The 27566-nt window shown below is 40.1% G+C and overlaps 1 protein-coding gene across 1 annotated transcript in view; it reads right to left on the reverse strand.

The window, feature by feature from the left end:
- The window catches only part of pde7a (phosphodiesterase 7A), a 108280-nt gene that overhangs the window by 46285 nt on the left and 34429 nt on the right, over positions 1–27566 (reverse strand). The window contains 2 exon segments of the mRNA XM_052022603.1: positions 3822–3905; positions 5400–5460. Of these exon segments, the coding sequence (XP_051878563.1) occupies positions 3822–3905; positions 5400–5460 (145 nt within the window).

Raw genomic sequence — 27566 nt, forward strand, 5'->3', positions numbered from 1 at the left:
TTCTTAGAGAGTGATGTTCTTGAAATGCTGCAGTCCTCTTGGTAAATGTACTCCCAAAATATTGTTAAATAGGGAGTTCCCAGTTACCCAGTGACAGTGAAGTAATGAAATATATTCCCAAGGAGTTGTACGCCTAAATAGAAACGTACAGAGTGGTGTTCCCATGTACCCAATACCCTTGACCTCATTAGGGCTGGAAATCACAAGTTTGGAGGGTTCTGTTGAAATAAACTCAGTTGCTGCATTGCATCTGTACCTGGCATGCACCATAGCCATGGTGTGCTCATGGAGGAAGGAGTAACTATTTAAGGTAATGGTGGAGTGCCAACTAAATGATGGCTTTATCCCAGATTGATCAGGATCCCTGTATGGTACTGGAGTCACACTCACTCAGGCAAGTGGAGAATATTCCACCACATTCTTGGCCTGTGCTTTGAAATCAGTGGCAAGCCTCTCTTCTTCCCTCCCCCTCCATTTCAATTGGGCAGAAAATACAAAAGCCTGATAACATGCACCACCAGGCACAAGGAAAGCTTCTATCCTGCTGTTATAAGTCTCTTGAATGGACCTCTTGTACATTAAAGATGAATTCTTGACGTCTCACACTACCTCATCATGGCCCTTGCACCTTACTGTCTATCTGCACTGCATTTTCTGTATAACTGTAACACTATATTCTGCATTCTGCTATTGTTTTTCCCTTGTGTACCTCAAAGTACTTATGTTTTGAAATTATTTGTATGGATGGCTTGCAAAACAGTTTTTCCACTGTATCTCAGTGCATTTGACAATAGTAAACCAATACCGAGTCAGAAGCTGAGCTGCTGGCAGCAAAACCTCAAATCACTCACCTCTTGTTGTCCTAGTAATCATGTGACTAGACCAGTTAAATTTCTAGTCGATGATGACTCCCAGGATTTTATGGTGGGGAATTTGTTGTTAATAATGCCATTGAATATCAAGATAAAATGGCTCGACTCTCTCTTTTTGGAGATGACAATTGTCTGGCACTCATGTGACAAACATAATATACCACTTAGCAATCCACACCCAAACATGGAACAAATCTTGTTGTTCATAGGTGCAGAATGCATCATTAGTACCGGAATCATCAGACAACATCCTCACCTCTAACATAATAATAAAAAAAAGATGGGCTCAGATCACTGCCATTAAGAACTTCAGCAATATCCTGGAACTGAGACATATAGTTTCCAAATATCAGACTATCCTCCCTTAAAGTTGGTTTGACTAGATTTTCTCCCCATGATTCACATGGATATTAACTTTGTTTTGGGTTTCTTTGATACCACACTAAGTCAAACACTGTGTTGATGTCCATGACAGTTACTCTGACCCAGTTTTTGGAATTTATCTGTGTTGTAGCTTCAGTAGATGGACACATCAATTTGAAGTATGCCTTGTGCTTCCTCCTCTCATGCTCTTCTAAAGTCCTCATTTTACCAGTCATGGTTACTTGGATAATGAGAGTAGAGTGAGGAGTAAACCTGACTCTTCAACGCTACCACATTTTGATTTGCTGCATTTGTTCTGAATCCATTTCATTTAGCATGGTGGCAGTGCCACAAAATGTAATGAAAATGTCCTCAATGTCTCCACAAGGATGTGGTGACAGATTTTTCCAGCTGAGAGAGGATACCAAGAGGTAATAACCAGTGGTTTCCTTGGCTGTTTAGCTTGATGCCATTAGACTTCACGAGTCTGAAGTAAATATTAAGAACTCACAAGCTATTCCCTCTTGACTGTATGGCACTGTGGCACCATTGCTGGGTAGTTCCAGCAGTAGAACAAGACACCTAGGTATGAGGAGGAAGTCTGGGACATTGGCTTAAAAGTGTGATTGGGCAAGTGTTACAATATTAGGATGTTTCTTGATTATTGGGACAACTCCAAATTTAGGCATGTCCCTCAATGCTAACAGTGAGACTCTACAGGATCAATGGGGCTGATTGCACTTTAGATATGTCCAAATTGAATGCCAGGTCAAGGCTGCATGATCAGTCCAGATTAATTTGGCTATACACGTTTGGTACAACTGTGTGTTTTGCTAGGTCTTTCAGGAAGTCTGAAATCAATCATATTGCATGAAGCTGGAGTGACATTTGAGTGAGACAGACTGGATCAGGCACCAAATTTCCACCCCTGAATGACACCATGACCAGATAAGGACGTATGCACATTCCAGATGATAACTAACTGAAATATAAAAGCATCCAGCTGCCCATTGGCTGAATTTTAACCTTGACTCGGCAGGATACACCTGTGATAGGAAGACCAAACTGTATCGATACCAAGTCTGTTGAACTCAGCCCACTCCAACATACTAGTGCTATTGTTTCTTCCCTGCCCCCCAAACGGTTCAGTCAATAATCAATAATACAGGCACCAGGACTTCATTGACACACCAAGACTGGATATACATTTAACAAGACTTGACTCTTCCTGATGGAATCATTCAAAAATAAAACTAAAAGTGGTAAAAGAGCAACTGATATATCATGGAGGGCAATGCTTATGGGGAAAAAATAAGCACAGAGGTGTGACTTATGGAACAATCAGGTGGGGGAAAAAACAAAGTTGATAGCAATTAACAAACTTTCCATGGGGCTTCAAGCAAACACACTACTTTAATAAATTATTACATGGTTCTTGGAACTTCTGTGGATTGTCAATCTGGCCCGCTTCCAAAAAGTTCTGTGCCCTTCTATAAGTGCATTAAATTTGATGGTCACTGGTGTTACCTACAATGCAAATAAAAGGAAACTAAACAGCAGATTCACTGATGCCTCACTGGATGTTGTGCTGAGGGTTGTAAAGACAAGCTTGTATACATTCCCAAATGATGGAAGAAGCCTGCAACTGATAAGAATGTGTGCTCGAGGAGACTACTGAAATCAAAAGAGAGAAGTGTAATTCCTCACTCCTGGATTCAGTGCGACAAGAACTTAATAGCCTCTTAAATCTAAAAAGTACAATCATCCAGATCTCTTTGTGCATATTAATCCAAACCTCTCACATTGCCCTTTTTAATCTGCTTTGGTATTTCACTCCTCACTCCTGCTCACCTAGCAGGCACAGCCATCCCTTTATGTCTACACATTTTCACACATACCTTGCAACTATCAGCAATGTTAAACCTTTTTATGCAATCCAACTTAGCCACAGCTATGTAGCCAAGGGAAACAGAAGAAAAAGTAAAGAAAAATGCAAGTTCAGTGCAAGGACATATAATAGCAAAGTTTTGATTTTCTGAGGAAGTGGGTAATGTAATAGGAGCTCAACATATTATGTTCTTCAGTATTATTCCTTGTCATAAAATCATCCATGAGCTTCTCATAATGGTTATTGAAGACAGCAGTGAATGAGGCAGAAAGAAATAATGAAAATGCTAGTTGGGAACAAAGAAAATAATGGATTATTTTGGCATTCTAAAATAATAGCGGTTAGCGTAACGCTATTACAGCGCCAGTGACCCGGGTTCAATCCTGGCCACTGTCTGTAAGGAGCTTGCATGTTCTCCCTGTGTCTGCGTGGGTTTCCTCCCACATTCCAAAGACGTACGGGTTAGGAGTTGTGGGCATGCTATGTTGGCGCCAGAAGCGTGGCGACACTTGCAGGTTGCCCCCAGAACACTCTACGCAAAAGATGTATTTCACTGTGTGTTTCAACATACGTGACTAATAAAGAAATCTTATCCTAAAGATTTTAGTCCTCAGTGCTGCTATTGAATTGATACTGTCATTGAACTAACAGAAACTTTCCAAATTAGTATTATAATAAAGTTCAAATAACATACTTACAGTGCAAAAGTCGGAAATCAACATAAGGATGAGAGTCTCTTCTTTCAGGTTGAAACCCTGCCCGGCTCCTCACTCGTACATCCCCTGCAAAAAAATTTGAAATATTTTGTATGATTTTGAGAACTTTCATGGGTTAACTATAATGCAGATGGAATCATACCTAGCAATGAGACATAACCATTGAGAGCAGAAAGCAAGAAAAGACAACTAAACAAAGAACTACAAGTGTTTTAAAATAATTAAATAATAAGAACACACTAAATGCAACTCATTAGAAGAATATGACATTAATGCATCTTTTAGTGGACGATTCAGGTTGTGTGTTTTGTCAGGTTAAATCTTCTTATACTTTTGTTAAGGCATTTTCTGTTGTTGAAGGAATTTCAATGTTCTTTCCAGTAGCTAATTCTCTTCATTCATGCCTTTGTAACCTCAAGATGGAACACCCAAGAAGCTAGGTGGAACTTTACTTATTTCTTACTGGCTCCACCCAGAACCCCAACTCTCACTTTTGAGTCAATTACTTTGCAGCACATGTCTGCCCGCCATCTTAACGATATCACCAGTATGTTGATTATTTCCACTCTCCTTTATGCCTTTCTTGGCACACTACTATAAATTTTTCTACTGCTATTCACCTGTTCTCCTTTCTCACTGTGGACATTAGATCACACATATGCACATCCTGACACCCATTTAACAGTCCTTGCTATGAACTGATTATAAGACTTTAAAAATTAAGGGACTGATGTTTTCCCACAAGGATCATTGTGAATGCTCAGTGTGGCTTCAGTGCCAGAGTTGCAAAAATCTTGGAAAAACGTTAAAAATGCCATTTACTCTTACTTCCATGGTTTTTCCATCAAATTTATTGCAGGTGACTGGGTGAAAATTAATCTCATAAAGTTAACACTGGATTTTAGTACTTGAAGTTTTCAGAAAGAGGAGAGGATATGGTTAGAGACAGTAAGAGGGTGCTAGAGTTGCTAAAAACAGTGCCACAGAAATTTATGTGGAAAGCAGCATTAGTGGTTAAGAATAAGAATAAAGAACAGAAAGTTAGATGATCAAAGTGGAGGGCAGTCCACATTTGCAAAGCTCATGAGGAGAAACTTGCAAACATAAACTGAAGTCATTAGGACAAAGGGATGCAAGTCAAGGAAGTAGTGGGCAGGGGAGGGTTTGTTGAAGTAATGGAGCAACAGCCTGACAGCAATCATTAATTCAGAAAATGTGATCTTGTGCAAAGGAGCAAATTAGCCAAATCTAATTGAATTGTAACCACTTAAAGGATGTTACCTCACCACATAAATTACCTGTCACCTCCTGCCTGAAATGAGAAGAGACAGACAAAATTAGAAGATGCCGCAGGGAGAAAACTAATCTTGAGGTAAAGGAAAAAAGAAACAATACTAACATCAAAAGATAACAGAAACAAACTGGACTCATCAGAATGAGTGCTATGGAAATTCCAGAGCAAGATTGAGAATGAGAGCAAGCAAGAGATAATTATAAATAAACATTTATCTTCTGATCATTTGAGTCACATCACAATTACAACAGAGTTGGTTTACTCACCTAACATACGAATGTACAGAGCAGTCTGGTCTGAGCTTTCATACGATATTGCCCCTCGCCTCTGGAAAAATACAAAACCGACACAGAAGTTGTTGCGTTTCAAAATACAGTTCAACTCCAAGAAGCTTCCCAATAGTATAAAAATACCATATTTGTATTGTGCTATGAAAACTTTTATTTTTATATTGGTGATTAATCAAGGGAATCAATGATCTATATTTGGTTTGATGTTCCTATAGATCACGAACTAGAGTTTTTTGGGGAATAAAGTTCTACATTTCCAACCAGCTAGATCTTCAATTCCTTCCTTGACTTCCATTTCCAGAATTGATCATAAAACTCCTGATGGTATCTGACCAAGGCTCTTGTACAAAGAAGGATAATAATCTTCCCTTTGCATTCCAACCTGCTGAAATAAATCCACGTAATTACAATAGATTTTAGCAATGCATCTTACTCCAGCTCACTACTCAGGATCTGCTCCTCATGGACGATGCCTGCATTTGTCTCTAGCTCATGTAACAAATTGCAGACAAGGATGAATAAATTCTCGGATCCATGCATCAAATTGGGCACAGTATTCAGTATCAATATCAAGAGTTATGTCATAGGCATCAACATCCCAATTAAATTTATGCCAATAAAAGAGCAGTGGATGCAAGAACTTTTGCAAGTCTTATCAACACTCTTAGCCTTGATGGATTGGTGCAAAAATCTGTAAAATCTCTAACCCACCTGGAACAAGCTGGTAACCCTGAATACAAAGATATTTCTCTAACAGGTTCGTGTCCTCTCTAGAGAATGAACAGCTTCTAGTTTAGCTGCCTCAGGAACTCCTTTGAATCACTGGGACCAAGGGAGGGTGCAGCAGATGCAATGGTATAAATTTAGAAAAACAGTTCGTATTGGCAACAAGGAAGACAGAAAAACTCTGGAAAGGAAACCAGTCAGGTTAATGTCAGCAATAGGAAAGTAATTGAAATCAATATGCAAGTTAATAGAGAATCCAGAAAGACACAGATGATTTTAAAACAATTGATTCCAAAGAGTCAAGTAATACTTAACTAATTTCATAGAATTCTTAGTGGTAACTGAAAGAGTGGAGAACGATAAAGCAGTAGATCTTACCCGAGTTTTCAAAAGGTACTACACATCAAGCTCCAATGAAAGGTTAAGGCATATGGAGACAAGGATTAAATAACTGAATGATAAAAAAAATAGCTAAATAAGAGTAAGCAGAGTGTAAAGGAAGATGCAAAGCAGTGTTTCATATGTATCAGAGCAGGGATAGCAGGTAATTATTTACATTAACACTTCAGAATCAGGAAGTGAACTCAATTATCAACATATATATGGTACAGAAGTAAGGGGTGGCTTTGTAGCATACACTGAAAAATATTAAAGAGTTTGGTAGCTGCCTGGAGTTAAATAAAAGATGCCACTTTTTCTTCTTATTTTACTTGAAAAATCAGGTACTGCCAGAAAATAAATGCCTAGCCTGCCCTTTATGAGATTAATTCATCAACTGAAAGTTACACATGATGGCTATTTATCAGTATTCCTCTTTTATTTCAGTACATCAGATCATAAAGTAGCTCACAGGAGACAATATCCTTTACCACACTCTTTCACAAGCATCAGCTCAGAAGAATGAAGAGAACAAGTTAATAGAAAGTGCAGAAGATGAGGCAAAGAGAAGTACTCAGGGATGATAGTGGCAAATGCAGAACAGATTGAGCAATGTTCTGTCCAGGAGATCCAGTTCAAATCCAATTCCTGATACCGTCCTGTACACCTGTCCTGGGCATCCACTTAAGGATTCTCTCCAGTTATGTACTAGAAATGGTGGCTTAAATGGAGGTGCCCACCAGAAGCATGAGTATGTAGGACAGTTTTACCAGCCACAATGGAATTTCTAACAGAGGTAATTTGAGGGGCTTCCTTGCCTGACCCCGCCCCTCCCTCTCCTGTGGCAGAAGAACCCTAAACTGTCGTCCTTCCCCACCGAGCCCTTGCGCTGGCTGCGCCCAGCTTCAGTACGTCCCTCAGCATGTACTCCTGCAGCCTGGAATGTGCCAGTCAGCAGCATTCCCCTACGGACATCTCACAGTGCCGGGACACCAACAATTTTCGGGCAGACCAAAGGGCGTCTTTCACCGAGTTGATGACCTTCCAGCAGCAGTTGATGTCCATCTCTGTGTGCATCCCTGGGAACAGCCCATAGATCAGAGAATCCTCTGTTATGCAGCTGCTGGGGATGAACCGTGACAAGGACCCCTGCATCTTTCGCCACACCCTCCTCACAAACCCACAGCCCGCAAAGAGGTGGGTGACCGTCTCGTCCCCAGCGCAGTCCTCCCGGGGGCAGCGCGCGCTGGGGGTGATGCCCCAACCATGCAGGAAGGATCTGACTGGGAGTGCCTCTCTCACCGCCAGCCAAGCGAGGTCTTGGTGCTTGTTGGTGAGTTCTGGCGATGAGGCATTCTGCCAGATGGTCTGGACAGTCTGCTCCGGGAACCACCCCACAGTGTCCGAGACTTTTGATGTCTCAACCTAGCAATGGAATCGATAGACAAAACAGCACAGTTCAATGCAATCTTCATTTAACATTCATAAGCATGTACTTTTCTGTCGGAGTTAGTAATGGATATCAGCAGAGTGAACTCTAGCAGATATTATTTTCTCTTCTAGACCAGATTTGGAGAAGCCAATTATAATATCTTCACATTCTCCAGCTGAAATGGGACAACTTACTTCAACAATTCAAATGGGATGATTCTGCTGTAAACGTTTGGAAAACACAATAGCCATTGTATTTTCAAAGTGAACCATTTACTTTTATTTATAATCTCTTAGTAGTTTGATCTTTCTCAAATTTACATCTGCTTCAATCCCAAGACCTCTGAGCTCCTCCAGTTCTGACCTCTCACATACCTTCAATTTTATTGGTATATCATTTTCAGCTATACTTCCAGGTTTTAAGCTGTAAAATTCTTCCTAAATTTTGCCTTCTCTCTTTTAATGCTTACTGTTTAGTCCAGTTTTGATCATTATTCTAACATCTCCTTATATGATGGCTTCACATTTTGCTTAGTTAAGTGACTTAGGTGTTTAATCAAAAAATTGTCAATTGGTCCATCAAGTTTTATTGCATTAAGTTGCATGAAAGATGCAATGTAATTTACTAATATTTTCCATGGACTGCAAGCTTACGAGTTTCATTTCAATTCATTAAATTCAATGCCAAAATAGGTTGAAGAAACTCAGTGGCCTGCTCGTATTTTGTGAAATTATCATTCCGTCTATGCTTGTATGTTCTTGTTTGAAGAATTGACCCATTCTCAAGTAGCTGGTTAAATGAATGAGATTGATTTGGAACAAATATTTCTGAATTTGCCTGACACTCCTGCTTCATATTATGCACATTTAGAATGCTGGATGTGTCATTTGGAATTATGACAAACTAGGTTGAATTTATATCTCCCCTCCCACCCCTTTGCCCTGCCCTCTCCCTAGGAGCAAGACAGATTCTTGTTCACGTTTTTCCTCCCATGAGATTGTGGCAAGTTTGATCTCTGGTGCACTTTCTAAAACCATTGTTTTGAGTAATTTTTTTCAATGACTTATGTGACATGAATAAGAGTAGGGAGCTCAAATTGTCCAAGTATAAATTGATAAACAGTCAATATGATCCAACTTCTTAAAAAGCTGATAGTGACAGGATAGAATTTTGCTGCAGGGAATCTTGTGCTCAAACTGTTCTTATACTCATGAGAAAGATGTTCATGGCTTGCTTGTTCCTATAGTGCTCTTGAATTATGAGTCTTTCACGTTTATGGAGTAACAGTAAGAATACATAGTTACCTAGTGCAATAGCTTATACTTGTTTTGCCTTTGCTTTAACCATCTGAAGGGACAAATGTTCTAGTGTCTTGTTACTGAGCCAAACTTCCATAATGCTTTTAATGGACAAGTGTATTAAAAAGACCACTTGCAGTAGCAAGTGACCAGATTTTCCTTTCTTCATAAAAAGGTGTTGTACTATTTGGTGTAGTTGGTCTTGTTCCAATTTCTCTTTATCTTTCTAAAAAGAAATTACACTACTTATAATGTTGTCAAATCCCTAAAGAACTGCTGGCAAAGGTGGTGAAGGCAGATACAATGGGGTCTTTTAAGAGACTTTTGGATAGGTACATGGAGCTGAGAAAAATAGAGGGCTAAGGGTAAGCCTAGTCATTTCTAATGTAGGGACATGTTTGGCACAGCTTTGTGGGCCGAAGGGCCTGAATTGTGCTGTAGGTTTTCTATGTTTCTATAATCTGCATTTTATCAAAGCATCAGTGGCAGTCAGTGAAAGATACTCAGAAACTACAGGTGGCTCCTCTAGAAATTTGTGCAACAATGAGAAATGGATATTTTGGTGAAAGTATTTATAGATGAAAACACATCTATGCTGTCAGGAAGTCATGAAACAGCAAACAGAATAAAAATATAAAGCAATGAAGAAGTTTGTTGTTTTTTTTGTTTAGAAAGTATATCTATTTAAAATAGCTGAAATTAAAAAAAAAATGGGCATAATCTAGATATAAACAGAACAGGGAGGCTCATCCAACCAAGGCAAAACATACTTTCACTAAAACTAAGAAATTATTTGAGACAAAGATATATTTCCTAGGATTACACCTACATCTCAAATGGAGGGTGACCAATATCCTTGCAGAGGTTTGCTCACTACTCAGGAGAGTTTAAATTAATTTGGCAGGGGAGGGCATAGCAGCAATGTAGCAGGTAGGGAGAAAATGTAGAGGATAAATCAAGCAAGTCTAGTGGCCAGAGCAGACAAAGGAATCATGGGATGGCTGGCAGGTTCAACTGCTTTAAGTCAGATGAGCTTAGCGCATGGATCAACACTTGGAATTATGATGTTATTGCAATCAGGAAAACATGGTCGAGGGAAGGACACAATTAGCAGCTTAATGTTCCGGTGTATAATTTCAGAAGGAATGCAAAAAAGAACAAGAGGGGTATTGCACTACTGATTAGGGAGAACATACAGCAGTACTTTGGGAGGATATCCTGGAGGGATCGCCCAATGAGACCATAAGGGTAGAACTTAGGAACGAGAGGACCAATCATCTCCAAACTCTTAGACCCAAGATTTAGCATCTCCCTCTGCAACTGGATCCGTGACTTCCTGACAAACAGAGCATAAATCAGGGAGGATTGGCAGCAACACCTCTGCCATGATTACCCCCCCCCCAACACTGGTGCCCCACAAGGCTGTCTCCTCAGCCTCTTACTTTAATCCCTATACGCTCACGACTGCGTGGCCAGATTCTGCTAACACCATCTATAAGTTTGTAGATGACACCACTATAGTGGGCCAGATATCAAATAACAATGAGATGGAGTACGGGAAGGAGGTAGAGAGCCTACCAGCATGGTGTCAACACAACAACCTTTCCCTCGAATGTCAACAGAACAAAAGAGCTGGTCATTGACTTCAGGAAGCAAGGTAGAGCACACACCCCTACATGTATCACTGGTGCCAAGGTGGAGATGGAATTTGAAGCTCTCAACCTTTGTGTAAATATCACGAACAGCTTGTCCTGGTCCAATCACATGGACAGTAAGGCTGAGAAAGCATACCAGCACCTCTACTTCCTCAGAAGGCTAAGAAAATTCTGCATATCCCTGTTAACCCTTACCAGTTTTTATAGATGCATCATCCTATCTGTACGCATCACAGCTTGTAATGGCAACTGCTCTGGCCAAGACCACAACAAATTGCAAAGAGTTCTGGACACAGCTCAGTCCATCATGAAAACCTGCCTCCCCTCTGTCTACATTTCCCACTCTCAGGAAAGCAGCCAATATAATCAAAGACCCCTCCCAACCTGGTCATTCTCTTTTCTCCCCTTTCCATCGGGCAGAAGAAACAAAAGCTTGAAAATGCACACCACCAGGCTCAACAACAGCTTCTATCACATTGTTATAAGACACTTGAACAGACCTCTTCTACAATAAAGATGAACTCTTGATCTCTCAATCCACCTTATCATAGCCCTTTCATCTTATTGACTACCTGCACTGCACTCTCTGTAACACTATATTCTGCATTCTGTTATGCTTTTCTCTTGTACTACTTCGATGCACTTATGTTTTTAAATGATCTATATGGATGGCATGCAAAACAAAATTTTTCACTATCTCAGTATATGTGATAATAATAAACCAATTATTTTTCTAAGCTACACGATAGGCCTCCTGATAATTAGTGGGAATTAGAGGAACAAATATGTAATGCAGGAAGCTTTTAAAAGAGTTCAGGGCCAGCATGTTCCAGTGGTGAAAAGCAAAGATGGCAAGATAGGGAACCCTAAATGATCAAGAATATTGAATGATTGATTGGAAATATCAGAAGGAAGGTAGCTAGGTAAAGAGCAAGTCCCCTTTGGGACAAAGGAGAAATCCACATGTACAGCCAGGCAATAAGAGCAAGGTGCTAAATTAATACCTCTCAACTGTATTCACCATGGAGAAGAACAGAGAAGATAGTGAGTTCAGGGAGGGGTATTTGGATAATCTGGAGCGGGTCAGTATTGAGGAGGAAGAAGTGTTTGATGTTATGAGATGCACAAGGGTTGATAAATCCCCAGGCCTGGATGAGATCTATCCAAGGTTGCTCTGGGAAGCAAGGGAGAAGATAACTGGAGCCTCCACACAGATTTCTGCATCTTCATTAACCACAAGTGAGGTGACACAAGCCTGGAGGATAATTGCTGTTGTTCCTTTATTAAACAACGGCAACAGGGATAAGCCAGGTAACAACAGGGTAGTGAACCTTATGTCAGTGGTAGGGAAATTATTGGAGGAAATCCTAAGGAATAGGATTTATGTAGCATTCGGAAAGGCAGGGGCAGATCAGGAATAGTCAACATGGCTTTGTGGAGGGGAAAATCCTGCCTCCCTAATTTAATTGAGTTTTTGAAGAGGTAACCAAGAATGATGAAGCCAGGGTGGTAAGATATTGTCCACATGGACTTTAGTAAGGCACTTGACAAGGTCCTACAAGGTACGCTAGCCCAAGGTTAAGGCACATGGGATCTAAGGCAAGCTGGCTAATTGCATCCACAACTGGGTTGGTGATAGAAGGCAGAGGGTAGTAGTGGAAAGATGTTTTCTGATTGGAAGTCTATGTCTAATAGTGTTCTACAGGGATTGGTGCTAGGACCCTTGTTTGAAATATGTAATAACAATTTGGATTTCAATGCAGGAGGTATGATTACTAAGTTTTCTAATGATACAAAAGTTGCTGGCGTTGTGGATAACGAGAAAGCTTGTCAAAGTTACAGATCAGATAGCAAGGAGACTCGAGATACTGCAGATGCATGAATCTGGAGCGAAAAAAAAACAGCTGGAGGAACTCAGCAGGTCAAGCAACATCTGTGGCGGGGGGGGGTGGGGGGGTGGAAAACAGGAATGGTTTTTGGGTCAAACCCTGCATCAGGACAGACAGATGCAGATGAGATAGAGAGCTGGGTAAAGCGTTGGCAAATGAAATTTAACCCAGACAAGTGCAAGGTGATACATTTTAATTCAAACAGAGCAGGACATATACAGTAAATGGTAGGGTGCTAAGGAATGTTGATGAACAGTGACCATGGCGTTCAAGTCCAGAGTTCCCTGAAAAGTTACAACACAGGTAGATAAGGTGGCATATGACATGCTGCCTTCATAGGCAAGACACAGAATATAAAAGTTGAGACAATATATTGCAACTTTATGACACAGGTTAGACCATGCTTGGGGCATTGGGTGCCATTCTTATTGCCATATTATGAGGATGTGGATGCATTGGAGAGAGTACAGAGGAGATTCAGCTGGCCACTGCCTGGATTAGACTTTATTATGAATAGGCTGTTGATTTTCCCTGCAGTGAAGGAGGCTGATGGGTGACCCAATAGAAATATATAAAATTATAAGAAAGGCATAGATAGGGTAGATAGTCAAAATTGTAGGGGTATTAAAAACAAAAGGGCATAGATTTAAGGTGAGAGGAAGGAGATTTTTTTTAAAAATATAGACACAGTGGTTGATATCTGGAAGTTGCTACCAGAGGAGTTGGTGGTCAGATACAATGACCGTTTAAGAAACATTTTGACAGAGGCACAAAAGGATATGGATCTAATACAGGAAAGTGGGATTAGTGTAGATGGGCATGGATGTAGTGGGCCAAAGAACACATTTCTGTGCTGTACAACTCTCAAGACTTTGACTGGAAGTGGACAAGAAAATACAGTTACATCAACCTGTATAAATTCCATTTTTATTCATTTTTCAGAATCAGTGCATCATTGGCAAGGCCAACATTTATTGCCCAACCATAATTGCCCTTGAGAAGTTGCTGTGAGCAGATTTCTTGAACAGTGTCTTTCTAGGGAAGGAATTCTCAGTGATGTTGGGGAAGGTAGTGCAGGGATTTGGAACTATATTGACATTCCTCGATTGTCACTGGGTCTAAGTGAGGCTGATGTGCACCTTAGAAGGCAACCAGCAGGTGATGATAATCCTCCGCACCCGAAGCCTCCATTCTTCTTACTCGTAAGGCCAATAATTTGATAAGTGCTATTGGAGTAGCCTTGGCAGTTAACTGTGGTGCACGTTTAGATCTGTTTGCAGATAGCAATAGGAATTAGTGTTTCGGGTGGTGAGTAGGGTTCTATTCAGGTGGACTACTTTGCTGGATGGCTTGGAGGTCCACGACTGTTGTGGGTTCTACGCATCCAGGCAGGTAGAGAATACTGCAGCGTGCTCTTGGCTTGTGCCTTATCAAAAGGCTTTTGTGGTGTTGGCTGGTGAATCACTCACCACAGAATGTCCAACTGCTTGTAGCAGCAATATTTATTTGACTGGTACAGTAGTTTTTGGTCAGTTGTGATCCACAGAATGCTGACAGCATCCAGCACACTTGGTGAGACTCTTACCGGGGATGGTCATTGCCAGGCATTTTTGTGACACAGATGTTACCATTTATCAGCCCTTGACTGAACATTGGGTAGGAACAGCTTGTTGCTTGTGAGCATGGACTGCTTCAACAGAAGAGGCCACAATAGAATTGAAACTACTGGTAGCCAGAAGCCACCAAATCAGATGGGAATTTATCTTCAAATAATTCAATGTTTAAAGACTTCCCAACATTTTAGGGAAGGAAAGCTACCACAACAGTCTGGCCTATATGCAATTTCAGACCCACCAACATGGGTGATTCTAAACTATAATCTTAAGAATTCCGATAAGATTTCTATTAGTCACATGTACATCAAAACACAGTGAAATGCATCTTTTGCGTAGAGTGTTCTGGGGGCAGCCTGCAAGTGTCGCCACACTTCTGGCACCAACATAGTATGCCCACAACTTTCTAATCTGTACGTCTTTGGAATGGGGGAGGAAACCAGACCACCCAGAGGAAACTCATGCAGACACAGGGAGAATGTATAAGCTCCTTACAGACAGTGGCCAGAATTGAACCTGGGTGGTTGGCACTGTAATAGCATTATGCTAACTGCTACACTACTGTGCCTGCCAGATATGCCCTTAAAGACAAAAAATAGTTTACGGGGGGGGGTGGGAGGTGGGGTTAAAACTTGGAGGAAAGAGGAAGAGTGGTGGTGACTAATGGGGTAGAAATTGTGGAAGGCAAAGTAGGAGGAGAAAGGGGACATGACAAGATGGACAAAAGGAAGGGGAGGGAGGAAATTGACATGGTCTTGCAGAGCCAAAAAGGGAGGCAGAAGTAACATCTGAAAGCCAAAGGCATGAGCCAAAACACAAAAACAGATAGAGGGAATTCATATTACAAAAAAAATCTCCTGATTGTATGGAGGACCAGATCATACTTTATCATAGGGGTGTGGAACTAATTGAAAAGCCCTGACCCCTTTCGCATAGGTCTACATGCAGATAAACATGACAGTACTGGTCCAATTCTTATTTTTCCTGCATATACACAATGACAAGTAAGGAAATGAGCAGTTTTCTCCTCCAAGTGATATTGCATAGCTTATGTACAGCAGGTTTTGAAGCTCTTTCTCACCAGTACAGAAAACAGAAGATTCTGATCTGGCTAAAGTCACGATTTGGTGAATATTTCTTTTGAATATTCTCAGCATAACTAAGACTCCAGGCTTCTAAGAAGGGTTTGACCTTGCACTTATTTTGGTTCCATCAGGCATATTTTTTCAGTTATCAACTTTGGCAACACCATGTATTTTTGGTTATTATGGACAATTATCAAATTTCAGTTTCTATAATGATTGTACCCAAATTGATAAGATTAATAAATAATGCCTGCACATTCTAAATCATCTATTGATAGCATGTTTCTACTAATCCAGATTTTCTCCACCAAGTTACCCATTCATGTCACTGACCAATATAATAGCTTATGTTTCCACAAACAAATATGGTTGGTCAGTAATTTATGTCAAAATGTGGGTTTTGTACATTCTTAAAGGAAAGCATTATGAAATGCTTGGCACAGTGTTTTATCAGTGAGGGAAAAAATGATTTAAGGCAGGGTGCCATGAGTATTTATTTTTATTATTAACTGTAATTGAAGTAGTCAAACCTGATTAAATGGTGTCTTCAGTCACCAAAAATTCAATAGTCATCAATGCTATTACACAAATGAGGATTTTTAATTACTTGCACACTAGAAAATGACCAAAGTGTTATTTGTATTGCTTTCAGTTTGAGACAATTTCTTTATTTTTTGAAATGGAAAATTAACAAATATGAAACCTCTTTCCTTCCTGGTTTGTTTCCCTCTTTTCTCCTGCTCCTTTTTAATGTTTTGCTTCCTTTTGGCTTGTTTCTTCCCCACCCGCAACTCCCCCCCCCCCCCCCGCCCAAATGTACATTCCCATGTTCTCCCCCTCCTCATTTCTTCTTTTTTCCCCCCCTTGCTACTTTATTTCCACCTCTTGTGCAACAGATTGGAGGCTGTGGTGCAAAAACTTGCTCTCCAAAACCAGCATGCATTTAAGACAAGCTATTCTAATACAACAGTAACACTTGCATCTACCCATTATACTAGAAATTGTTCAGAAATATTCTGCTCACTAAGTGCCAGTCTGTAATGTGATGCTGCTGCAAGTAAGTTTTTCCATAGCTCCTGTACATACATGTACTTATGCATATGACAATAAACGTGACTGAGCCTACTTTCAATCTTTTGTGAATATTAGGTAAAAGGGGTATTTAACATGGCTTTCAAGCACCATATTCTCAGCATTGTTCACTATTACTCACTTCAGTTTGCTACAAGTACCAATTACACCATTTCAGCCTCTGTCCAAAAATAGACCAAAAAAGCATAATCCCAAATGCAAGATGAGAGTGACTGTCTTTGTCATATAGCATCAGTTTATATGTTATCAAGGAGCCTAGTAAACTTGAAAATCAGTTGGGACTGAAAGGAAAACTTCTGGCTAATCAAACCTACACAAAGAACAATGATTATAACAGTCAGGATAACAGGATAATTAAGCAGCCTGTGCCACTTGCAGCAAGGTCTGGATGACATTCAGCCTCAAGTTGATAATTGAGGAGCACAAGCAACAGAACCTAAGAATTAGAAGTAGGCCATAGGGTCCTTTGAGTCTATTCCATCATTCAAGATCATGGCTGATCTCATGACTCAAGTTTACATTCTAGACCAATCATCCTATCACTCGATTTCCTCTAGTTTTCACAAATTTATCAAGCTCAGCCTCAAATAGCCTCATTAGCAGATCTGAAATTGAGAAATGGAAATACAGTAATATGCTATTTCAGTTCTAAACAGTTGACCCCCACATCCTACAACTCTGGACTCTCTAGCAAGAGAAAAACTGTCTCTCAATATTTATTCTGTCAATCTCTTGCAAATGCCTTTCAATGTGCTTGCCTCTCATTCTAAATCAAAGGGAATATTGGTGAAGCTTCTTCAATTGTTCTTCATAAAATAACCCACTCATCCCAGGAATTAATCTTATAACTTTGCAGTGACAGCAAGGCCAATGCATCCTTCATGTACTCTAGGGTTAAAGAGTACACCAAATAGGGCATCAAAACCCAATACAACATCAGATGGAGTTTCCAGTCTTTTATAGTCAAACCCATTTCTAATAAAGATTAAAATCACAGAACCAGCAACTGCTACGCCTTGGACCTGTTCCAAGTCCTACAGCAATGCTCCAAAATTAATGCTGCATGGGAAATAATGTAATCATCTCTGATGTGGAAATTTCAGGAGCAATGGAAACACAGAATTGGTCATTATCCTTGAGAAAATGTGGGTTTAACCCCCCCCCCCCCCAGTGCTCCCACATCCCAAAGTTAAGTAAAATGGCTACTGTAAAATACTCCTAGTGTGCAAGTGGATGGTAGGAGAATTAGGGCAGAGTTGATCGCTATGCAAAAGAAAATAAATTACAGGGTAAATAAGCGAGATTGATATACAGTAATTGCTCGAGGGCTGACACAAAGTCATTCAACCAGTTGAATTTAAATCTTAAAAAATGTCCGTAAGCAGCTCACATCCCATGAAGTCAATAAATTCACAATAATAATTTTTAATTAAGCTTTTGGGATATTATCAATGAGATAATGATATTCAGTTATTTAAAAAAGCTGACCAACCATTCAATGCAATTTCATGTCAACTGGATCAATCCTATGTAGTAATTTAAAACTTGTTTGACCCAAAACATTGACAATTCCTTTCCTCCCACAGTTGCTGCTCAAACTGCTGAGTTCTTCCAGCAGAGTTATTTGTTGCCCCAAGTTTGTCCAACCTCTCCTTAAAGCACATGCCCTCTAATCCAGGCAGCATCCTGGTAAACCTCTTCTGCACCCTCTCAAAAACCTCCACATCCTTCCTATAATGAGGCAACCAGAACTGAACGCAATACTCAAGATGCATCTTAACTAGTTTTATAAAGCTGCAACATAACTTCTTGAACTCAACTAATAAAGGCAAGCATGCTATACATCACTTTTACTACTTTCAGGGAGAAAAGCAAATAATTCCATATAAAGCACTGCCTATTCTGAAAATGTTAAATAACTGAAAATGCTGTAGATATTAAAACAGATTAATGGAAAGGCATCACTGACATAGCAGACCTGATTTAGATCCTGAGAGGTTACTGACTTGATTCTTATTCTGTTTTTAACTTAAATATTTGCAGTATTTTGGGGCTGTATTCAAGTCAAATTCAACAGAAAATTATACTTCCTGGCTGAAGAAACATTCTTCCAGTGGCTTTAACAGCACATTACTGATTACGATATCCTCCTTCTCCATTACATAATTGTAAAAGTCAAAACCTAATTTATTCCAATACCTTTTACAAACATTTTCGAAATAACTCTTCCTCAAAAGCTACCCATAACGTTATAGGAAGCTTCTGAACACTACAAACCTTCTACTTTTTTTGTAATTATTGTGCTCAACTGTGATAAGCTATTTGCAGGTCCAGATATAGCCATGGCTTAAATGCATTAATTCATGTATTAATTCTGAGTAAGCAGATATTCCAGATATTTTTTTTTCTAGTATTCTGTCTTGTGAAATCCAATTCAATACCCTATATCAAAGCCTACCAGCAAAAAATACCACATTGCTTCTCTATGCTTTAGCATATTTCATTTAATTCATCTGCATTTCTATCCATTGGCTCATTATACATTTCTTTTAAAACACATACAATTTCTGGAAAACATTGAGGTGCGGGAATCTCTTTGCTTTGTGAGCACCAAGATAAATTTTAGCATTCCTACCACTGCTTCACTTCAAGATCAATCAAACCAGCAGACAAAGGAATTGAATCCTGTGGCTTCCCAGTCTACCTGGGTGAACTACTCACCAGAAGGACCATCAATTATCCAGTAGGCATGAAAACAGTCTACCCACAGACAACCATAAGTGATGAGGAAAACAAAAGCATAAAAACACCTCAGTATTTTCAGAGGTTGGTCAAATGGAGGTTCACACCTGTGGATTGACAAATCAGTTAAGATATTGTAACATTTATTGTTACAACTATGTTGTACATGGTGGCCCCTAATTGTAACAATTTTTGATTCAGAGACACCTGGTTTAACAAGAAAGTCTTCTGTTTGCAACAAGATCATGCTTCTAAATCTCTATCATACTATGCATCTTTCTGTATATACATATGCATGCTGTCAACAGTCCAAACTCTACCTCATTATCTGTACCTGTTTTATTATCCCTGGGTCCTACTTTGTTTGAAGTCTGCTGCCTACAAGAGCAAAGAACTCAATGACTCATTATTCATCATGACTATCTGTAGGTTCAGCTTCCTCCAGTTTTCCCCCTCTTCAAAGCCAAATCTCTCTGGCTCCCTCTGCCCTGGCCCTGATCTAGAAACTATTCAATTTTTCCTCCCATTTCATCTCCAAAATCCTTGAACATACTCCTAAATCAGTACTCACCCTTTCCATAAATCTACTTGAATTTTTGCCAAGATAGGCTAATACTTCAGTGCAGAGACAAAAGGCACTGTCTACTCCAATGGATGTAGAACATCACAAGGTGCTACTTTGAAAAGCAGCAGGGTACACGCAAATACTTGTACTTCAACTCAAACTTTATCTAAATTATTGCCATTTTATGGCTTGTGGAATCTTGGTATGTACAAACTGGCTGTCAAGTTTTCTATACTACAACAGTGACAAAACCTCAAAATTGTTTTACAGCCACAAATTTAAGGACCTTCTTAGGAAAATGAAAATTACCACATTTACAGAAATCTCTCATTTGTTCTTTCTACATTCTTTAATATGGTCTAGGAACACCATTCACTCCAGGGTTTCTGCTCCATGATAATTTTCAGCTGACTGCCTTCTAATCAAATTATAACCCATGTTTTTCAAGCAATGGCTTCTCTTCCTACACACCATTATTTAGGGATCAATATTTTACTGACTATTCTTCCAAGTTTGCTTCTAAGCTACATCTGCATCAACTTCAGTTTAACCTTTCTACGGTGAAAATGTGTCTAATTCATAGAACTGAATGAGCTGCAATTCTTTTTAAGCACTGTCATGCCTTGTGAAAATGAAGTACTGTCTTAATAATGAGAATAACTTCCATTGTTACAAGGTAATACCACTGCACCATGTCAGACAGTTTAAGAGTGGATTTATCAACCAAAAAGTTTTTTTTGCACAATTTCAGTAGAATTGTATTTGGAACTGACCTTGCACTGGCTCTCAAACCAACTACCTTTTAAAACAGCTGAATGGGCCCAATCCAATTTCCAAGCAATGTACCCTAAACAGCAGAATCAACATATAATATAACCCAGAGTTATACAAACCCTTAACCTACCGATCAGGTCAAAGTTCTATGAATCTGTTATATCCAGTTACTAGTGCACTTAGGCCAGTGCATCTGGCCTTAATGCAATACCAGATATTCATGCAACAAGTTCTGTGCCACACTTTTCACTCACCATTGACTGAAATGGGACCTCCCATGTTAAGAGAACTATTGGTAAGGGCAGCTAGATTAATAACCCCCATTCTGAGTGATGAATAGAACCCATCATGCAGGACCATAAGACTGAAGCCTTCTTAACTACCTCAGTCTGAAATGTCAAACAAATAATCCACATTACACAAAAACTGCAAACTTTTGCTAATGATGTTCACAAGATTCATATTATTTCGAGCATGTAAAGGTTTGAAATTTTTCTAGTAAAAGGCACACTTACAATACACAATTTTGGGGGTGGATGCATGCCAACAGGTCTCCTACGATAATATAATCTTAAAAATACAAATTCAAAAATATACACAACACCTTTGATGTATTGAACAGGTTCCTGAAATTCAATCTGCCGCTGTCTTACACATGACAGACTTCACAGTAAATAATTTGTTGAGAAATTGAGTAGTTTGCAGTTGCACACTGCAATGCACAATAGACCAATCCCCAAATTGTTCCAATGTGTACGAACAGTGAAACTCAGTGCAATCCTTCACTGCAGGCACCAACAATTTCCTTTTAAAAATTAAGTGCTTACACATCCAAGTAGACAATTCCTTGTACATGGGATTTCATTTAAGCCAAGGAAACAAACATCCAAAGAGGTGAAAAGAGATAAGTGATTTAGTGACATTCAAAAATTAATTGAACTGTAAGGAATGAGGGAATGAGTCTCAAAATTTGAAAAACATTCATAACCAGAATAAAAGTGACAGTGCTCAAGATTGCCCAATCTTAAAAATCATTCAGATCAACTATACTGAAGGACTTTATAAATTTTCTTTGCAACATTCCCACAATCACAGTGGGAATGTAGTTCAATCCAGAACTGGGTCACAGAGCCCAAAAAGTGTCTGAAATGCAATGAGATTCACTGGCAGAATGGTCTCATCCTTTTGCATGCATAGGTAAATAAGTCAACAATGACTTACAGCTCAGCCTCTGGGCACGTACATACACAAGCATTGTCTACACAGCTTCTCAACCACTGTAGTTCAGGTGGCCTTGGCTCAGAAGTATAGTTGCTGTAAATTAAAGTCTTCCATTAGTCTGAAAGATTAGTTCCAGTTGCACAAGTTTATTGAGATGAGAAAGATTGAGAAGTATTCAGCCGATGATGCAGCTTTGACACTTGTCTTCACTAAAATTCATTGTTAGAACATAGAACAGTACAGCACAGGAACAGGCCCTTCAGCCCACAATGTTGTGCCAAACTAATTAAGCTAATGACACCTATTTAAACTAATCCCTTCTGCCTGCACATGGTCCATATCCCTCCATTCTCTGGAAATTCAGGTGCCAATCTCAGAACCTCTTAAATGCCTCTATATTATGTACCTCCACCACCACCCCTGGCAACACATTCCAGGTTCCCACCACTGTCTGTAAAAAAAAAAGCTTGCCCTGCACATCTCCTTTGAACTTACCCCCCTCACTTTAAATGCATGCCCTCTAGTATTAGAATTTTGAGCCTGGGAAAAAGATATTGGTTGTCAACTCGATCTATGCCTCTCAGTCTTATAAACCCCTATCAGATCTCCTCTCAGCCTCCACTGCTCCAGAGAAACAACCCAAGTTTGTCCAACCTCTCCTTCTAGGAAATGCCGTCTAATCCAGGCAGCATTCTGGTAAACCTCTTCTGCACCCTCTCCAAAGCCTCCACATCCTTCCTATTGAATTGAATGCAATACTCCAGATGCATCCTAACTAGAATTTTATAAAGCTGCAACATAAAAAACTTCCCAATTCAAACAATGCCAACTAATAAAGGCAAGCATGCTACACACCTTTATCATCCTATTATCTTGCGTGACCACTTTCAGTAAGCTATGGACTTAGACCCCAAAATCTCTCTGTACATCAATGCTGTCAAGGGTCCTACTATTAACTGTATTTTTCCATTATGTTTGATCTCCCAAAGTTCAAAACCTCACTTGTCCAGATTAAACTTCACCTGCCATTTCTCTACCCAGATCTGCAACTGACCCATGCCCTGCTGTATCCTTTGGCAATCTTCTATACCAGAGATTTTCAACCTATGGTCCGCGGACCCCTGTGGGTCCGTGGCGGGTTGCCAGGGGGTCTGCAAGCAAGCCAAGAAAAAAAAATGGAAAAGCGACATGTTACAAAGACACAGCTTACTTGCTTGCTCCAGTTTTTCACTATTCAGAAAATCAGCCATATCTATTCTGTTACAGGCGACAATCTTAGAGACTTAGACAGTGTTCCCTTCTAGTAAGCTGCCGCTTAATATTCGATTTGTGTAGTCAGAGTAGTCGGTAGTGTTCACTACTCACTACTATTCTGTTGTGCACTGTAGTGTTAGTGAGGCTGAGTGACGTTGTTGGTGTGCCTTAATAATATTACTTACTTACTGTGCACTTATGCCAGTGACGTCACTGTTAAACAAAGAGTGCGCAAACATGTAAATTTTAGATTAGTTTTGATAATTTCGTTCATCAGTAATAGTAATTAAACTGTCCAGCATGTATTGCTGAGTATGGAGAAATTTCTGAAGAGAAAAGCTGACCAGAAACCAGAAGATTAGGGATAAGGGTGACCAAAAGAGAAAACAATGCAAGTACAATCCAGAATACATTTCATATGGCTTCATCGCAGTGGGGACAAATGCAGACCAACCTCTGTTGTGTGTTTGCAAACACTGTCCAACAATGCAATGAAACCAACAAAATCGAAGTGCCATTTAACAACAGTGCATCCATATATTGCCAGTAAGCCGAAGGAATATTTTGAGCAGCAAAAGGAGCTGGACCTCAAGCAGAAAGGCAAAATGACAGCCTGTGCCACCGTAAATGAGAAGGCTCTTCACACATCATATTTGGTAGCATTACGAATGGCACGTTCCAGAAAGCCTCAATTGGAGAAGAGCTTATACTGCCTGCAGCAGTAGATATGTGCAAAGTTGTACTGGGAAAAGAATCCAGTCAAAAACTGAAAGCCATTCCACTGTCTGATAACAGTAAGCAGAAGAACTGGCGATATGGCGGAAGATATACAGAGCCAGCTGATAGCATGTCTTCAGCAAGTCAGATTTGCGATTCAACTCGATGAAAGTACTGATGTTGCCAGTGCTGTGCAGTTGGTTTATGTTCGATATTGCTGGGAAGGAGCGGCTTTGGAAGACTGTTTTGCAAGGCACTCCCAGGGTGTACAACTGGTGAAGAACTTTTCCATGTGCTTGACAGTTTTTTTTTGTACAATCGGCATTGACGTGGACACAGTGTATTGGAGTATGCATGGATGGTGCTGCCGCAATGACAGGACGGAAGTTGGGTCTAGTCACACGAGTGAAAGTAGCTCCACATGTAGCAGCAACCCACTGCGTGATTCACCGTGAGGCTTTGGCTGCAAAGGATATGGATGAAAATCTTGCGGATGTGTTTTCCACGTGCATTAAAATAGTTAACTTTATCAAAGCCAGGCCGCTCAGTCATCGTTTGTCTGAAAACATATGCCGTGAAATGAAAGCCAAGCATAAGCATTTGTTGCTACATACAGAAGTCAGATGGCTGTCACGAGGCTGCATTGTGCAGCGTGTATATGAATTGTGAGATGGACTGCTCATTTTTCTAAATGAGCATAACAGATCATTGGCACAGTTCTTGACATATGAGACATGGGTTTCCAGATTAGCTTATCTTGCAGATATTTTCAACATTTTGAACAGCTTAAAATCTATCATTGCAAGGACCTGGCTCAAATGTTCTGAAAACACATGACAAAATCAATGCCTTCCAGAAAAAACTATCTGGAAGGGAAGGTGCCAGCAAGGCGTCTATGATATGTTTCCGTTGCTGGCCAACTTTCTGACAGTGAACGAGACTAAGACAGAGGCCATTGCGAGCACCGTTTTGAACCATATTCAACAGTTGTCACATTTCCATGAGTATTTTGGCGACGATGACATGAGCATGTTTGATTGGATTCGAAATCAGTTTGAAATGCATGCTTACTGAATTAACTGGATGTGAACAAGAAGATTTGGCTGAACTGTCATCTGACAGGACTTTGCGCTTGCAGTTCAACCGAATGTCACTGTTGTTGTTCTGGATAGCATGTTCCCAGGAGTATTCACTGTTGTCCGGCAAAGCTGTCAATGTTCTGTTATCATTTGCAACCACTTATTTGTGCGAAATAGCATTTTCTGCAGTCACTGCCATGAAAACCAAATACAGATCAAGACTGAATATTGAGGATGACATAGGTTTGTCGCACATACCACTACGTTTGGACAAACTCTGCAGTGCAAAACAGGCACAACCTTCACATCGAACTGAACACAAAGCCACTGCTGGTAATTAATCGGTGATTGAAATAGTCACTATAGGGTCTATGTACAGTAATTTAAGTGTTGTATGCATGAATTATCAATTGTTTGATTTTGTGGGCTTTGAGGGTCCACCATCTAACAAGGACATGTTCTGGGGGGCCACAGCATAAAGGTTGAAAACCACTATTCCATACTATCCACCACTTTGTGTCAACTGCAAACTTACTAACCCACACATCCACATTTTCATTCAAGTCATTTATATGCAACAGATGTCCCAGTACAGATCTCTGTAGAATACCACTAGTCGTGGACTTCTAGCCACAATAAGACCTATTGACCACTGCCCTGTCTTCTTTGAGCAAGCTAAGTCAGAATCCAAACAGCCAAGACACCATAGATCCCATGCATCTAATCTTGTTAAACTATCCTTGATGAGTTCACCTCCTTTCTTTGGTCTCAGCTCTCAGAGAAGGCAGATATTGCTACTGAAATACACCATTGATTTCAAATGCACCAGCACAGCTTTTAGTTGATTGAGGAAATGGATATTTTAAGATCAAGATGCCAGATCTGGCACAAAACTCATGGCCTACCAGGAAACAATGATCACTGCCCTCCTATCTGCTTCTGCCTATAGCCTACATCCCAAGACATTGGAAAAATACCACCAACAGTCTCCACAAAATCCTCTGAATGCATTGGAAGGACAAGAAAACCAAAGTCAGTGTCCTCTCCCAGGCCAACGTTCCCAGCATTGAGGATAGTCTCAGGTAGCTACATTGGGTTGTCCACCTCAAGACTTCCAAAATAGATACTCCATTAAGATCTCTATTGTGGAAGGAGATTACTAGACTGACAAAAGAAAAAAAAAATTCAAAGGTATACTCAAAGCTTCCTTCAGGAAATGCAACATCCCCACTGACCCCTGGAATCTCTAGACCACAAATGCTTAAAAATGAAGGAGCATTCAGGATGGCACTGTGAATGGAGGCCACACTTCAGGAGCACAAAGAAGTCCAGTGCAAGCATTGGAAGGAACATACCATCTCAGCAATGACCAACCTGCCAGCCCTTTGTACCTGCTCCAGCCTCACCTAAGATTTTCACAATGGCCTCATTAACTATGCCAGAGCCCACAAAAGACTCTTGTCATCCTCCATTCCAATGGACTTCCCAAGAATTGGTATCATCCCACTTTGCTTTGCTGCCAGTTCATGCTTTGATATACAGCTCACTGCCCAAAACTATTTGGATGTTGAAATGCAAAATGAAATTAAAATGAAAAACATTAGTCAATTTCCTTCAACTATGAACTTAGTTTTTCTGATTCCCATCTAAGCTGGTCCCATTTGCCTGTTTGGCCCATATCCCTCTAAACCTCTCCTATCTATGTACTATGCCCTCTAGATCTTGATTCCCCAATCCTGGGAAAAAAAGACTTGCACATTCACCCTATCGATACCCCCTAATTTTCTATAAGATCACCCCTCATTCTCCTAATCTCCAATGAAAAAGTCCCAGCCTGGTCAATCTCTCTCCATAACTCAGTCCCTTGAGTCCCAGTAACATCCTCCTAGATCTCCACTGCACTCTTTCCAGCTTAATGGCATCTTTCCTATAGCAGAGTGACCAAAACTGAACACAATATTCCAAATGCAGCCTCCAACATCTTGTACAACTGCAATATAACATCTCAACTTCTATACTCAATGCCCTGATTGATAAAGCCTTCTTCACCACCCTGTATCTGCTACACCACTTTGAGGGAAACATGTACTTGTACTCCTAGGTCCATCTGTTCTACAACACTCCCCAGGGCCCTACTGTTCACTGAGAGAGTCCTACCCTCACCTGCCTTCCAAAAATGCAACACCTCACACTTGTCCACTATTCTCTGCTTTAATTCCAAGGTTAGATGCTTTGTGCCACCAATAGTGGTCAGCTCTGGAGGAACCCAGAGATCTCAAAAGCTTGCAGAGTATTGGGGATAAATTAGAAAATAAGGGCAAGAACTTAAAATTAAGGGGGATTCCTACATATACCCAATGTAGACTAGTGTCAAGTGTGATGACTTATCAGGACTTGGTACAAATTGGGATACAGGTAGAAGAGCTTCCACTCTTACCAATATTTTGTTAGAGGAATTTTCTGATATCAGATTAACAGTGACAAATCAGAGGCAGATGGTATTAAGACAGTGTCATCCATATATGCAGAACCTGATATCACCAAGGGGCAGCATGTAGCAAGGGAAGGGGGTTGGACAGTGATGGTGAGGATAAAACCTTAGGTACTACAAAGTGAATGATTC

Source organism: Pristis pectinata, chromosome 9 (genome assembly GCF_009764475.1).
Source record: "Pristis pectinata isolate sPriPec2 chromosome 9, sPriPec2.1.pri, whole genome shotgun sequence".
NCBI lineage: Eukaryota > Metazoa > Chordata > Chondrichthyes > Rhinopristiformes > Pristidae > Pristis > Pristis pectinata.